At 44.3% G+C, this 17,002-nt stretch overlaps 1 protein-coding gene across 4 annotated transcripts in view; it reads right to left on the reverse strand.

Moving 5' to 3' along the window:
• The window catches only part of CLIP2 (CAP-Gly domain containing linker protein 2), a 78,568-nt gene that overhangs the window by 17,129 nt on the left and 44,437 nt on the right, over window positions 1-17,002 (reverse strand). For 3 of the 4 annotated variants that reach the window (XM_062632223.1, XM_062632213.1, XM_062632232.1), the window contains exons 4-9: window positions 14,295-14,419; window positions 10,129-10,342; window positions 8,977-9,174; window positions 7,804-7,907; window positions 5,635-5,695; window positions 1,461-1,565 (exon numbers count right to left, since the gene is read on the reverse strand). In XM_062632223.1, the coding sequence (XP_062488207.1) occupies window positions 1,461-1,565; window positions 5,635-5,695; window positions 7,804-7,907; window positions 8,977-9,174; window positions 10,129-10,342; window positions 14,295-14,419 (807 nt within the window). The remainder of the gene's footprint in view (window positions 1-1,460; window positions 1,566-5,634; window positions 5,696-7,803; window positions 7,908-8,976; window positions 9,175-10,128; window positions 10,343-14,294; window positions 14,420-17,002) is intronic. The other variant, XM_062632241.1, reaches the window with a different exon arrangement.

Here is a 17,002-nt window from a genome sequence, read left to right on the forward strand (position 1 = left end):
AATCCAAAGTACATTAGTCAAAATTCAGATACAAAGGAAAAGACTACCCAGCACCCTCCAACCTGAGTACAGTTTTGCACCAGGGTAACCATCACCGGTAACTCAGTTATGTCTTCATGCCAATTGCAATTTATCTTTTTTTTTCTAATATGAGCTCTTGTTTTCCACAGAAAAACACACATTTTGGAAACAACCCTTGGAAGTCACTAGAGAGCAACAGTGCTTTATGAAAAACAATGTCCTGAAAGGGCATCTTGCCAGATGATGCACAGAGGAGATGTGACTGCACATGCAGGAATATCACAAGCATCAAACCCAACATTAAGCATATCACGTTTCCTTTATTGCTCAGCAATCCTCAGCCTAAGATGTCTCTTCTGCATCATAATTTGTTTACCCTGGTGTAAAAAGGAAAAGTATTTTTTTAGACAAGAGTACTTGTTAGAGTTCATTAGCAAAGTAAAAAATGATGTAGAAGGCTAGAGGATGCAAGACAATAAATCTGGCCATGGTTAACACTGAGCATAAGGGTATGGATTGATGGCTTACAGTCTGAATGTATCCTAACAGGGCTGAACTACCTGTTTGTCACAGGGAGTTCAGGGTGCTGCAGCTATGGATGGAGAAGGAGAGATTTGACCAGATGAAATATCAGAAGGCAGCAGAAAAAACAAGGAAACCAAGTTAAAACACAAATAATCAATTCCATTTCACTTCAATTGCCATTTTCCCCCACTAACCATCAGCCCAGGAGGCTGTGTGGGTTTTATCTTAGATGGGCACAGGAGGATTCAAACCATTTAGCCCTTTTGGAGGGCCTCATGTTTGCATTTTCCACAGCTCTAAAATCCACTGCTGAGAAGCAAGCTCACTGTAGCAAGTTTGCTGCTTCCCAGACCACACCAGCATGGCAAAGCCCTTTCCACATCTGGCTGCTTTTAGGATCAGGTGTGCTGTTCATCTGGGCAGCCTGTCCTGTTGCAGGCATGGCCAAGGATCAGAGCTGGTCCACCTGCACTCACCAGTATCTTCCATTTCAGATGGCAGCTTGCACAACTGGAGAAGGGACAAAGGGAATGCTGATTGCAATGTTATTTCCTGTTACAGCCTGGGGCAGCCTTGAGGCAGAATGAATTGTGCAGGGTGCAGATATTATTATTGAGAAATGAATTGTGAAGAGCTCATGTGTCAAATGGTGGCATGGGGCAGAGAAGCAAACTCAATCTGAGAAACAAGTCCCCACATAAGAAGCAAAAGCTAGAAATTATATTGTACTACTATTTCCAGGAGAGAGAGCAAACAAAAACCCAAACAAAAGAATCAGGGAAGCTTAAATCCAAGCCAAAAATCAATGAACCCCACAACACCCAAAGGAAAGGAACCCAAAGCAAGGCATCATGAGCATCAACGCAGGGGCCAAGCACGCTGTTCTGCAGGCAGGGCAAGTGGGGGTCGATTACCCTGGTGTCCTCTAATTCTCTGAGGAGTTTCTCAGCCTGTGCCTTCTCAAACAGCAGGCTCTGCTCTAGCTCCCGTATTCGGGCATGCTCCAACTGCGTCTGAGTCTGGTCACACAGAGGGAGAAAAGAACAGTGGAAATGGGAAAAGGGCAGGGGAGAGAGAGAAAGAGAGGGAAAGAGAAGGCTGCAACATCATCTTCAGTGTACAAGACAAGGAAAGGCAGTTCACAACAGGAGGAGAATAAAGATCCAAATAAGCAGGAAAAATCCAACCAAACAGAAAATGGTCACTACAGGATTTTACATGGTACTCGTAGTGGCTATTTGCAAGAAAATTAAACCTATGATGGGAAACCACCCCTCTGTATTAGAAACTCTGCTTCGGTGTTTTCCTGCATCAAGACTACACTGAAGACACCTCCTAAAAAGCAAAACTTCCACCACTGCAGGCCACCACTACAAGACCCTTGCATCAGAGAATGCAAAGACCTTGCAATGATTCCCCACATCTCTCCTCAAGAAGGATCACAAGGTACAGTGAAGAGCTGGAAGCTCCCATCCTCTTTTTGCTCCTGAGACAGCTTGAATCCTGCACTAAAAAAGAGTCAGGTCATACTGTACATAGTATGTCATTAAGACCCAAAATACACTGTACTGAAAGCAAATCAGAAATTTAGATACCAAACTGTTATATATCAATGCTTTAGGTTTGAAAATCTGCTATGAATTTAAATGTGATTTTGGCACTCAAACTCAGCCTTGTACACATGAAAGCAGACCCACTGTTTTGGTTTTGCTTTTTTGGTTGATCTAAGCACAAGAGCTTTACGTAACGTGCCCAGACCCAGGAGCACTGACTCAGGGTATTGCTTCAGTGCCTTTCTCTTAAAGCAGAAGGACTCCACAATGACCACTGCAATATCATGTAAAATTTCCCATAAATAAAAGAGGAAAGGAGACATGGGAAAACGCATGCAGACTCCGCCCTTCACAGTTTTTTAGCTTACAAACCCAACATATTCCTTTGAATTAGATCAGACCTACCAAAAAGCAAACAAACCTGAGCAGAACCATCCCCCCCCACCTCCATTTTCTGCCTTTCATTTTCCATATAATTATTTTCTTCCCCTTCTTTTTATTGGAACCACTTTTAAGGACTTTCTGCCCTTTCCTACAATAAAGTAAGTTCTGGATAGTTGTGCAAAAATGATGGAAACTGAAGTTTATAAAAATACATTGTTTTCTCTTCCAGCTTGAAAAGTATCATTATATGTGATACATGATGATGGTCACAATCAACTGCCAGATATATTCAGACTACTTTATTTTATGTGGTCTATTTGATTCCTGAAGGAAGAACCCAACATTATCAAAAGCCCCAAATAATATCACTTAAGTGTAAAAGTTGGCTGAATGCATGCTAAAAAGAAAAGAAATCTAATTACATACTGAGAGGCTTCTCCTGCCCCCTGCAATGCTCAAAGATCCATATTTCAGGATGGAAATTTTGCAAGGTAAAAAAAGCAGGTTTGCTTTTACTTAGTGGTACTTATTCCATTAATAACAATGGATTTTCTTCAGTTTACGCTAGCTCAAAATCCCCAAGTGAAAATTCAGCAACACAGATTTGAGATTACCTCAACTGGTGGCAGCACGTCAGATACAGGCTACCTGAAGATGCTGAACTGCTACAAAACTAATCTCTGCATCTCCCAAAGAGACATTCTCAAGAGTCCCCAGGGCAACACTCCAGCTCCCAGCAAAGCTATCTCAGTTCCACCTGATATTCTTTTCCATTTCCGTTTCCATTTCATTTCCATTTCCAATGGAAAAACATACAAAAATAGAGGAGAAAAATAATCAGGGAAGAAAGACCAAGTGTTTTACAATCCTTTCATTTTAGACTTGCATCAAGCCTTGTATTATTTCTTATTTTATGCAAACTGGTTTGCCCAGCCAGCATGACTCAGAGCTTCAATTCAACATTCTCCCGTACTTTGAGGAAGTTCAGATCTGGACTTTAGACTTCCAGCTACTGGCCTTGAATTACTATTGACAGACTATAAGCTGACTTCCCACTGCTGTTCAAGGCATGATGCAGGTTACAGGAGATGAACATGAGGTAGTTTCTTGAAGAGGTTAGTATTTCCTATAAATCACGGTCTTTCACCCTAAAAAGCCTCTCTTCAAAGGTTTTGTTTTCCTGCAGTTGCTTTAAATCTTCCAAACCATTATACCTTCAGCATTGCCAAACAGGACCAAAAACGGGTTTAATTCATTCCAGGGCTAAATCCACAGCTCCTTCTTTATCAGAGGTTCAAAGACTTGATCCATATCTCTAGGCCTCAGACACTTATTTCTTTGGTCAAAGAGCTTCTAGGGATGTTGCCTGCCATGCTTAGCACCTGGAAGTCCCAGATTTGTTCAAAACCTACATGGTATTGTAAGAAATGCCATGGGATTTAGCCTTCAAGACCAGAGAAGGGCAGACAACCACCTCTGGGTTTTGCTTTTGGTATTTGAGTGGTTTGTTCAGGTCCAGCTAGAGATGCAAAGGGCTCTGCTAGCAGCCGCTGCTTGACTTTGTTGTGATTTTACATGAAGAGTACCAGGAACAACCATTACCAGGAAATGCCCTGCAACATGAGGGAGCACTTATCCCCCCTGATTTCCAATGAGAGTTTTATTTAAGTGTATTACTTGCTTCTGGAAATCCTGACTGGCTCCACAACGAAGCAGGAAGGTGGGAATTATCTCCAGTGAGTCAATCATTCACTCTGAGCACACAAATTAGACAGGATGTAAAAACTGACCACAGCAAACCTTCTGCCGATGCCTGTGCTCTCACTGGTGTTGGACTCACTGGGAACACCCCAGCTCTCTGCATCACAGTAAACCAAACTGCTCCATGACTCTTTCTTAAGAGGTTATTTGTTCCTCTGTATAGATGAACATGGAGGTGAAGAGAGGACCCTCACAGCCTGCAAGAAGCTTGGCCACATCCCTATTTGCAAAGCCACTCCTTTGCAGCCCAAATGACAGTCAGATCTTTCCTCAGTTTAGGACCTGCAGGCATAGGAGCATTACTGTCACAGCAACTTACCATCTTGCTGAAACATGGTGTATTTAAATATACAGCCAGCCCTGGTCCCACTGCCATTATTACACAGCCAGGCCTAAACACTTAAAGCTTACAGAGGGGCAATTCGCTGCTCTCAAAGGGAATGATGGATGGATCAACCAGACTTCTCCAAAGCACTGGGGGAAACCTATCATTTCAGCTCAGGAATCACAGAAACCTGATAGCACACTAGCAAAGGTATGCTATCAGTACACTGCTGATTTATACTTGCCAAACACATTATTCTGCTTTTAGATAAAGAGGAGAGGCTTATGCCACAATGGTCAAAGCCATAGCAACATACCCCATTGCCTAGTTTTCCCATTTTCCTGGGCTTTTACTGATATGTCCTATGGAGAAGCACAGGAGCAGGTCCCCTGACTTTTCTGGCTGTTACTAACCTAGCACTCTAGCTAAAGTCCTTTGATTTGCACACACAGAGCAGAGCCTTGCTTTCACAGAAGTATCTTTTCCATTTCTCCCCCACAGTAAAGCCTCCTACTCAAGGGCAAGCTCCCAACATCACTTCCAGATTGCACAATATTCACTGCCACAGTATCACTCCAAGCATACCCTTCAAATGAACGGGTATCCTAGTGTCAAACCTCACACTCATGGGCAGAGGACTCCACACAGGGATACCACAGGTCAAATCATACACAGCACTTCAGCTGGAATAGAATAACATCAGGGACAGTGACTAAGCAGTCAGCTCATTTCTACAGTGGAAAAACATATATTGAAATGCATTCAGATACAGTCAGAATTAACATGGCTTGGCAACTCCTGGTGACACTTAAAGCCAAGTTGGCTGCATGTGATTAATTCTAGGCAGCTCCACAGCATTATTAGTCATTGGCAACCTACCAAACAACAATCTTCACAGTTTATACCACGGTGTTCACAGCACATCCAAAGCCATCAGTAAAGATAAAGTATTGTTTGGAGTTGAGCAAAAGGTGGCAGAAGTTAATCAAGTGAGTCCCCACGTGCAATTTCAGGTTCTGACCCCACATTCAAGGGGTGTCAAGGTGTAAGGGTTTTAGGAATTACCTCCAGATCCCCCTTTGTAATGGATTCTTCCTCCACACGGAACTGCAAGTCCTCCACTTTCCTGAGGAGGGGAGAGGACACAAAGAGAAATCAGTAACACCTAGATCAGTATCCTCTTTCTAAGCAGCCACTGCACATGGGCCTCCCCTACACATCAGAAGCCTGAGAGAAGAGGGATACAGACAATCTTTGTACACAAACAGCTTAGAAGCAGCTAAACAGCAAGACCCATGGAGCTAAACAGTAATAAGCAAGTTTTCCACATAGCAAACATTTGCCTCCTTGCAAGGTACACGTTCACAGATTTGCTGCTTCTGCTGCACCACCTCTCAGCAGGCACAACTGCTATTCATTGACACTGGGATCCTGAAAACATGAAAACCACAACCAGGTTTCACTGGTTTACATGGACGTTGTTATTCTGCAGCCGAGCACTGACCAATTCCTGTGCCAAATGCACAGGTCCATACAAATCACTCCAAGGGAATCAGAGCCTCTGCCTCCTTGGCAGAGGGTGGGCAATATGTAACATTTCCAAATGGAAATGGGGAGCTGCCCTGGCAGAAAAGCCTTCACCAGAGCTTGTACAGGCCACTCATGACTAAACACACATAAACCTACATGAACACACAGAGACATGACTAAGACTCTTTTGTAAAGTCTGAAGAGAAAGTCCAGTAATGATACAAAATAATACAGTTTTCTTCTAACCTGAGCCCTGTTTGTTCTCTTCACTGATTAAAAAGAAGGCAATAATAAGGATGTTGAGCTGGTAGCCAGATGTAAGGATTCAGATCCCGTTACAGATGAAAATCACTGTGAGTGTACATATCTAACTTCATAAACAAGCTTCCTTGTGTAAACCTCCTCTAATTAGAGGAGGCATCTGTTGATATTTAGGAAAGGAGTCAGCTGTCTTGGGTTAAAGGGCCTCCTGGAGCTGGGAAAGTGAGCTGCCTACCAGGAGAACACGAAGACTTAGGCACAGAAGAACAATGCATCCTCAGGAGGAGCATCATTCAATTGAACTCAACACTGGTTTCAGTTACTTAATACACAGAAATGTATTTCTATTCCCACTGAAGAGTTTAATTATATATAGACAGCAATTGGACTCCAAGAATGACAAGCAGATCTTCACTCTTATCCAGAGAGAAAATGTATGCATCATCACGTATATAGGGATGGGGCCTCTGGGATGTGGGGAGATTATCAATCACACTACAGTAAGGCTGTATTCCAATTTGACTTGCCTTCCTCAGAAGAAATGTCCTTAACATCAGCATATCCCAAATGGAGGGGAAAAAAGTGGTCCTTAGTAAAGCCAGATTGTACAGGAAGGTTAGGGGTCTGGGATAGCCCAAACTGCACAGTTCTCTTTATTATCCAGCACTGTTATCTTATACTGTATCCTTAGCCAAGGCTTTGTCACTGTCCAAAGCCTTGCCATTAATTAATCCCACCTGTACTGAGCAATTCCATTTCACGGTGACATGGGCGAGTTTGGTCATGGTTTTAAATCTCAGAGTAACTGATACTACCAGAACCCTTCGTTCCTTCAGGCAAATAATGCTGCTTCTCCATGCGTTTGGCAGGAAACCATGTTAAATCATGAAACTCATACCCAAGTATGAGCTGCCCTGGCTGCTTGCTTTCTGCCTTTAAATTGCTTTGTAATAGTGGGGTATTAGGTTTAGCTGAGCATATTCAAGCAACCTGAGACCACTCACGTCACAAAAGTTAGCTCACTACAACCCCACGAGATAATACAGCACTGAGTTTTCTCTAAGAGCTATACGACATAGGGCTGTACAAGACTAATTGGAAATAGTTCACTGTTTGGTTGTCATTAGCAGCAGTTTGTCAGAAAATGGGGGCAGCCACAGTACTGGAAGCTCAATCCTAGACAAGACTCTTATCAGATGTGCAACTGCAGCAAAACTGTTCTAAACCTCCCAGTACCTGAATGCAGTACAACCCTTCCCCACACTCAGTGTAGACCACAGTGGCCAGGAGGGTGAAACAACATATCTGAAGTACTGAAAGACATCCAAAGATGACTTTCCCAGTCACTTTCTTCTCCTTAGATCCAATGAATGATGTTCTTGGGCAAGAGCCTCATCTCCCCCATGACTTCATCTCCTCCATACCCATTCACTCCTGTTTTACCTCTTCTCCTCTTCCAGCTGGTTCAACAGTTCAATCTTCTCCTTCTGCATCACATCCACCAGAGTTCGTGCTCGCTGGAGGTTTCCTTCTGCCTCCGTGACGTACTGCAGCAAAAAGAGAGCCCGAGCAACAAGAGTTACAAGTTTTAAGTATAGAGTTGGTTAAGAAAGGGTCAGAACAAGAGAAGAGAAGGTTTTGATGATCTGTTTCAGAGGATGCTATGGTAAGAAGACAGAGTTTTCAAAGAGCCCATTATGTAGCGATCAAAAAGGAAAAAATTGAGCAATCTTCAGCAGCTGTAAATTTGATCCATGCATCAGTGCCTCTCTGACTTGAAGCCTTTGGAGAATCCAGCTCTAAATTAAGAGTTAAGAACTTGAAGACTCAATAGTTGTGAAAAACCCATTCTGAGGTTACCAGGTACAATTCAGCCCTTATAATGAAGCAAGAGAGACATTTCAGGGTTGTATTAGTTCATTTATTACTGCTAACTACTGGAAAATATTACACATGAAGATGATGTCAGCTTGAGGTTGATTTGCCAGTCTCTCCTGCATTTCTGACAGGGAGACATGACAGCAATCATTGAATAGCTACATCTTGACAAATAGAACAAATACAACTCCTCTAAGCATTTAAGTGCATAAAGTATCATTTGTACAAATGTTTGTGCAAAAAACCCCTCGCAGGATCAGCCTGTTTTCCTTATAGGTATTTTGACTTTATTAATGTGATAAAGACCTCCTCTCTGGTAGGAAAGCAGTGGCATCTAACTGAGCTGATGCTCTCAGCAGTGTTCGATAACGTCAAGAAAACACTGCAATGCAGTCACAGCCACAGCCAGATTGGGAGACTAAGGGCAACAAGTTTGCCCTCTACTTGCATTTCAGCATTCAAATGTAGTTTGCGTCTGGTGGATCAATATCTGCTGTCTTTCTTCTGGCACAGCCCTTTTCTGCTCCTGGCTTGGGGCAGACAGAGCCCATGGGATGCTGGCAGGAGCAGAGAATAAGCCTCAGCTCAACCCAGCATGCAGGAAGCTATCACCACTTAAGAAGCAGAAATTCAAAGCCCAGGTTTCACATCAGGAAGCTATACAGCGATAATGTTACCTAAACCTTTCAGAGGATGCCAGATATTTGAGTGCTAGTGATAAAGCACATCACCTCCTACCTGCTCATGTTGGGCCTTCATGATGGCAATCTCCTTCTCCACCTCGCAGATGTGGCTGGTGGCTTTGGCAACCTCAGCCCGCTCCAGGTCACGCTCTGCCAGTAGCTGTTCAATGTGCTGCTGCTTCTCCTTCAGTGCCTCCTGGAGAGCTGTGGTGCCAGAGATTTTTCGGGCGTATCGAGAAGAGGTCTCTGTCAGCTGGAAAACAAGTTAAAAAGAGACAGGGGTAAAGCTATGTCCTTCTAAGGCTGGAATAGCTTGAGGCTCCTGTTAAATCTGGAATGTAGCTCACCTACAGATCCTTTATTACACTGTACAAAGCTGCAGTTCCAGCTCTGGACCCTACAGGTCAGGTTATGTCCGCAAAACATCTGGGCATTGCTTACAAGCTCAATAGCTCTTCTGCACTGCAGAAGAGGGCAGGACATGGGGTGGAAGTGGATCAGGAAAAGGTATTATTGGATCATCTGCCTTTTTAAGTATATTTTATTGATGATCTGCACAGGTGCAGTCTCAAACAGCGAGATCAGCTGTGTAGACTGCTCTCAGCTGTAGACTGGTATGTGCTACTCAGATCCACTCCCCAGTAACAGATACTGCACCCTTGTCCCCAGCCAAGATGACTGCAGGTGCTATGCAGCACACACTACCGCAAGTCAGCTCTTAATACTGCTTCCTACTCTGGCATTTGCCTGCTTGAGTACTTGCCAAACTACAAGGCATGTGATCCAAGACAGTGTCACCCTTCCAGAGCAAGACACAGTCGTTGCAGGAGCTTTTGCATAGCTGTTTGATACAGCAGTACACTGCTACACAACCATGTTGGACAAGAAGCAATGGCATTTGTCTGCAGGGATCTTGTACAAAACCTGCCTTGACAGTGGAGTTGAGCTTCCTCCCATCACAGAGCCTGTACTGCTATTTGCAATGATCCCACTTGCTCTGTGCCTGTTACAACTTGTGTCCATGGAGGGAGTCCTATTTGTAAGGTGGGCAACAGTACCCCACACTCCACTCTCCATCTCATTGATGGTAAAAGAACAGCTGCCCCATTGCAGCTGCTGAAACAGAACCCCAAGCCTGCTACGTTGTAGAGCTGGGTCACAGAAGAAGTGGGTCGAGACTGTATGGTCTGCAGAAAGAGCCACGTACCAGTCCGCTGCGGCTGGGCCTGCCACCAACAGATGATGCCACGGAGCTGACAGAGCTGATGGAGGAGCTGCTGGGGCTGTGGGTTAAGGCAGACACTCCCATGGCCATTCGTTTGCTCTTCTTTGCCTTGGCAGGGCTGGTTGATGGGAAACCGATCCGGATCACCTTGTGGATGGGAGCAAAGAGGCCAAACTTGGGAGGACACTGAAAATACCTGTAATACAGGAAATGCACCAAGTCAGAAGTGGTAGAGCATCCAACTCACTCAAGCCTTACAGAATAGCATTACTAAGCAACATATAACCTCAGCCTTCAGCTAATCTCTTGGTTTTGCTGTGATGTTGCTTCCTGTGTGCAAGTGGTTGGATTATTCTCTTCTCCTGCCGCTTAGAGCAGTAGCTATCTCTGTGTTTTCACTTGTGGTGCTTAAGCAGGGAAACCCAGCGTAACTGCCATGCACTAGTTGCTGTGCACTTTGATAAGACGCAAGGAAAGACCCATCTGTTAGCCTGAATAGCACAAAGATCCCAGTACATAAACACAGTGACAGCACATGCACTCGCCTTCCGCACAAAACCCAAGTGTGTTCTCTACCCTGTTTTGCAGAAAGTCACATAGTAAAACATGTCAGAGAGCTCTGAATCACACAGCTCTGTGTGAGTGTTCTACACGGTAAAAATCTTTCCTTCCAAAACAGAAAAGGGCAGCTCTTAACTTTGAATCTAAAGATATCATTATAGCAATCTCCAATGTGCACCATATCCTCTGGGTAGTAGAGAGAGGACCTGGTTCCTATGCAAGCAAACTTAGAGAGAAACATCCAAAAGGGAGGATCAGATAATTACAGTGCAAGCTCTTCCACAACTGCAGTGAGCCCAATGATTATGTCTCTCCAGAGCCCTATTTCAGAAAACAAATTAGCCAAAACCCACAGTGTCAGACATTGGAAACCCCTTCAGAGCTTGGGCTGACTGGCTCAAACCAGGGCTCATTTGTTGCTGGCCAGCTGCACTGCAGCAAATAAAACCAGATCTTCTCCAGGCCTGACATCCCCTTCTTTCAAGGGAGTAGCCAACACAGAAACCTGTCTCCTTTAGGAATGCTTTCTCACCAGCTTCATAGGTAGCCTAGGACTAAATACTGGGCTATAGTCTGTCCTATGTAAACACAATGAGTGTGTTTAGGACATAGGTCCTAATGAGTAAGTGACAAACCCAGCTTTGCTAATACAAGTCCTCTCCAGATGTGAGCAGCTGTTTCCCCAATTCCCTTTTATTTTGAAGTGCTGGCAGCCACATGGCTGTGTCACAGGCAGACCTCTGTGGGCCTGGGAGGCCAGAGAGCAGCCTGATCTCCAGCCAGATGAGAAAGCGATTCATTTGCAAACATCTGCTCAAGCCAAATTCTTCCTATAACAATCTTCATGAAAAAACAAAACCTACAATCCAAAAATCACTTCTTCCCCTGTGCCTGCTGCCAACACAGGCCCTTGGGGATGGAGAACCAGCCATACCACAGGCTGACCTAGCTGCAGAGCAGGGACCCAAGGAAGAACATCAGCCTGATCTCTTGCAAACCCAACCAAAGCCCTGCTCAGCATCATGATCTCAAACTGCAGTAGACACAGGCAGAACAACAGCATGGTGCAGTCCCTTCCACAGGTCTCTCTGTTCTCAGCACAAGATGCTATTTGTGGCTGTACAACAGTGCCAAAGGCTAAGTCCCTCAGAGGTCCCCTGACAGCTCTTAACAAGTCCAAACTTGCATCACTATGTCCAGACTGGAAGTGGTTGCAGTTAACTTTTGTAGTTCAGAAGCAAGAATTAGATCCAGAACACTTGGCAGTGCCTGCCTGAAAACCAAGAGTTGCTCTGAGCGCTAAGGAGTTTTATACTCGCATTGCAGAAAAGGAACAGGGAAGAAAAGTAGTGGTGTGATGCCAATAGAAACTGCAGGTGGGAAATAGCACAAAAAGTTTTATAATAGATAAAGACACCTTCAGTGTCCAAGGCTGACCTGTTTCAGACTCTGTGAAAGCAAAGGTATGAACAGTCTAGTGGGCACAGGCTCCCATAGGAGCAGAGGCAGAGAAGGAAGAACAGTAGAATAAGCAGGTAAAAGTTAATGTACTAGAGATGAGTAAGAGGAACTTGCTTGGTTTCGTGGGGGAGAAACCAAAATCCACACCAGCACCTCTCTAACCTCCAGTGCAGGCAGGAGAGCAGCCTCTACTGCCTCAGAACCAGCTCTCTGGACTCAACTCTCCTGCAGCAGACTGCTTCTGCAGCAGCAGGTGACCTGGCCCAGGATGCTCACTAGATGGCAACAGCCACCAAAGCAGAGAGACTCCGAAGAACTGGATGGTCCCTGCCCAGGCTGATTCTGGCAGGTCAAGCTCAGGGCATTGTCAGGAATCCTATGGCAGACATAAGGGAAGACTGACTGAGGAGCTCCTGCATGTAACAAAGGAGTCACTTTTACTATGTTGGCTTCTCCTCCAAAACACTGCTGTTGAAATTGGGATGTGCTATAAGAAAATCAGAAGGTTGGATGAAGGATCAAAGGACAAGCAGGGACAATGCTGCAAACCTGCAGCCAGATCCTTGGTGAACAGAGCACCCTTCATCTGGAGAGTCCACACATACCACTGCTGTATTGATAGTACCCGTTATTGCTCCAAGATCTGCAAAGTTAGATTTCCCTCAATCTCCCGTGTTTAACCCAAACCTCTTCATTCACTCCAGCTCCCTGAGCCCTGCTGTGGAGCTCAATTTTTCCTGCTGTTGATATAATGCAAAAGAAAGGAGAAGCCTTGCAGACAGGGCACACACTGTAACAACCTTAGACAAGATGTAGCAGCTTCGTAAGACAGATGACTTCCAAAGGTTGGATTTGCAAACCAGAGCAACAGAGGTGTGAGGATGAGAGGCAGAGAGAGCACCCTTACATTCACATCTGCCTTCCACACCTTCCACATGCACAGAGATAAATCACTTCTGAGCATCCTGAAGATTAAGCTTAGAGATCATTTGTAGTGTATGATAGAGACTTGAATTCACTCCATGACTTCCTCTCTACCATCCCAGTTCTTTTCTTCTGAGAATAGGCTGGAATTCAGCCATCTGCTGCCAATCATTTTCTGCTTTCTTAGCCTGACATTGAACAGAGCAGCATTTCTTTCATTTTAAATCAAACCACATGGCTGCTGGAAAAAAGAAAATCCTGACCCAACACAAGAGACCTTTATATAGAACCTGAGATCCAACAAGGGAGGAACTATCTGCTCCTCGGTTTCAAAGTTAAATCTCCCCTCTAATGCAAGATTCCCTTAAGAAGTCTCAAGAAATCAACAATATTTCCCACTAAAGGAACTTCTGAAGGACACAGAACCATTTCTACCTGTATTTGAGGCAGGGTCAAAGTGGTGCTCTATAAAACTTGGATTTGAACACTCCCAAGTTTAAAGATGTTGGGGGCCATTCTTTTACCAAGCTTCCAAATAAACAGAAACAGCTTCCCAGTAAGGCTGTGAGATGTCCCTGTCTAGTTTTATAGATACTAACAAGGACTTTATTGGAAAATAAAATACTGGAGGTGCCAATGGAGTCAGAGGTGGTCAGATCAGCCAGCAGACAGCTGCCACACTACAGAACTGCCACAAGGACATGCAACAACCACCAGTTGTTCCTTTGGATCTCTGGAAACCTGTCCCCAGAAAGAATGGAAGAAGTATCATTAAGCTGAGGAATAGAGAGTGAAGTCTTTATCTTCTATAGCTCTGACAGGGTAAATTACAGATTTAGGGCAAGAAGAAATTTTATAAAGAGAATATGTGTAGAAAGCAGAGCTAATGCAGTCACAGAATCAATTTCCAGCAAAACCTGCATCTCACCACAAGTTACCTTCTCTCCCTACTCTCTCCTGTTTCCTGAAGCCACTCATGTTACTTCACAGATGTTAGTTGATCCTGCTTTAAAATGCTCCACTGATCCTGCAAAGCTATTCCAAAGCTTGAAAGACTGAAAATTCAACTCTTCCTCACAACCCACAGTGTTCAACCAAACATAATTGCTCTTAACAGGTCCAAGTGACATTTGGCCACCATCACCCTGGGAGGTGTGTGGGACCCTAGAGCTCCAGGCCGGGTTTGAGAGCACACACAGTACCTTGTACCAGCAACCGCCCCGTCGTTCTTGCCCAGGGGTTCATCCAGCTCCACTCCACACCACTCTCCTTTGGCAAAGTCTGTCTCTCCCACATAGCGCACAACTCCTGTCTTCGTCCCACCAACCTGTTAGAGATAAGATGACATGGGTTAGAGACAGCAGCACTGACACTGCCATGGGGGGACTGATGCCGAGGCAGTTATGTGGGGGAGGGAAAGCCATCAGTATTTTCTGGTTCAGATCTAATGAAACCAGAACAGACAGTTTTCTCATCAAGTTCTCCTAGCACTGAAGATGTCTCTCCAATAACTACAAGCAAGTTGACAAACACCCACTTTTGGATCTGCCTGCCCAGAGGATGTCAGAACAAATATAATGAAAACAGATTTCAAGGTGCATATTCCAATTGCATAGAGCTACTTGTGAGGCCATGAAGGAGTTTAAAGCCCTCCAAGCACAGCTTATACCTGCCTTCTGTAAAGAACCAAGTGCTGCACTAACTGTTAGGCCTGTGCTTTTTCAGCTGGCAGTTCTGAGCAATACTGGCACAGGACATCAAAAGGGGCAAGTTAAGCAAGGAAAGCACTTACCACTCTTCAGCTTATCCCCACACAGGGTTTGCTAGGACACAGTGGCAGCCCTTTCAGCAAACCTCTCAAAATAGAAGTGTTTCATACAGAACACCCCTGGTTTTACCTACACATCCCCCATCAGTTCACAGCACTAATGGGGAAGGGTTTCATCTCACTGCAGGCTTCTGCTAGCACAGTTTTTTTTTCCCCTTCATGGAGAAATAAGAATAAATCACCCCTTTTGCTCCGGTATGCACATGCAAAGCTTTCAGTGCGCTGAGTAAACTCTAGGAGAACATAAGACAGGAATATATGAAGCTGTGTTCTGATCACTGCTATGAGAGCACAAGGCACTGAGCAGCAGCTGCCTCTACCTTTGCACTAGAAGCTCCTACTTAGATACTTGTGCTGGGAAAAGAAAGATGGAAAAGTACAAGTGTGGCTCCAAAGATTCATACTTTTAAGTACACCAGATATGATTTAAACCTTTTTTAGCCTATCTCTGCTAAAAGCTAGGTTCAAGGAAGAAAGCTTTAAAAATGAGTTTAAAATTATATTTGCAGCTTTATCTTGAATGACTTCCAGTTATTAATTTCCTTAATATTAAATTTTACAGAAACAGGTATCAAGAGTAATGCTCTACAGAAAACAGCGCAGAAACCTCCAGTGATGTGTATTCCAGGGCAGTGATGTTACAAATTTACCAATTCCAAATCCCTAAATATTCTGAAAATTGCTAATGCAAAGGAGAAAGCTTTCCCAGCCTAAAAATAACCGCACCTGAATGGGCCAGAAAACACAGCTTTGATGTCTGGGTTCTACCTCCAGCCCTGGAGGCTGCACTGCAGCACACAGCTCCAGTCAGTCCGTGGTGATTTCTCTCACTAGGGATTCAAAGGGCTACTTATGGGAAAAGCTTTGTTGATGTTGTTCTCTTTGCTATAGGAAGGAGGAAAAGCATCACAAGAAAAGCGTTCTGGTCCTACACTGTGTCCAGGTGGAAAACATGATTCAATTTCAGTGATAGGTTCTTGGTAAGTGACAGATTTCAGCAGTTCCAGTGAAATTCTTGATCACTCTCACAGGCAAACAGCAATCCCCCTTTTGATTTGAGTTTATACAGATTTAGTCTCTTAATATTAATGCAATGATTTAATGCCTTTCTAATACATTTCTTTAGCTGCAAGCTGAATTCAGTGTAAGTGTAATTGATCTTCATTCATAGGAACTTACCATTGCAGGTAAGCTCCCTCCAATTTCTTTTGTTGAGTTTTCATTACAGACATTGAGCCACAATTCCTTCACCAAGCCACACGATCCCAACCCCACACACCCTCATATAAACACCTTTAAAACCTGAGGAGCTCCCTCTATCAGCAGGACTCCTACCATGCTGTTCTGGGGCATCTACGAGAGCCACACTCCTCCATCCACAAAACCAACAAGACCACTCAGTTACATCCCCACAGATATTACTATTTTGAGAAGGCTGTTTCCTAACAGCAGAGAAAAGAACTAGCCCTATTAATTTAATACACACGTTCCCTAATCAGACCAACATTAAATCTGCACAGTAAGAGAGCAGGTCATGTTCCTACTCAAAAGCCATACATCAGTGAAGATGCTAAGCACAGATCAGCTCTAACACTCCCCCAGACAGCCAAGCGATCCTCTGCTTCCAGAGCAATGTGGTTTATTTTCTCTTTCAAGCATTAATTACTACCATCTTTTCTACATAATACACCCTCACCATACAGCATTACCTTCTCTCAAAGCCAGAAAGGACACATCTGCTCTTTCAACAGCCTGCTAGGGCTGGCAGTACAGTCAGAAGCCAGTATCAGGCTGTCACACTCACATGCCAGCACTTGACCCTCTTGTTGAGCTCCCCATCTTTTGGCAGGCACACAGAAACTCTTCTGGATGGAGAGCCTAGAAAATTCATCCAACTCAGACATGCAGGTTTATTCAGCCTTGATAATCCTCTAATGCTGCTAAAGTCAATAATGTGTTTTGGGAGAAGCCAGCTGGCAGGTTGTATCAGCGCACAGAACGGTCCAATCAAAACAGAAGGGTTTGTTTCTATCAGACTCCTCAGTAAATCAGAGGTATCACCTTGGAAGGAGGATAAAAGGC

The sequence above is a fragment of the Pezoporus occidentalis genome, unplaced genomic scaffold, assembly GCF_034315485.1.
Source record: "Pezoporus occidentalis ecotype Australia unplaced genomic scaffold, CSIRO_AGI_Poc_V1 ctg110, whole genome shotgun sequence".
NCBI classification, from domain to species: Eukaryota; Metazoa; Chordata; class Aves; order Psittaciformes; family Psittacidae; genus Pezoporus; species Pezoporus occidentalis.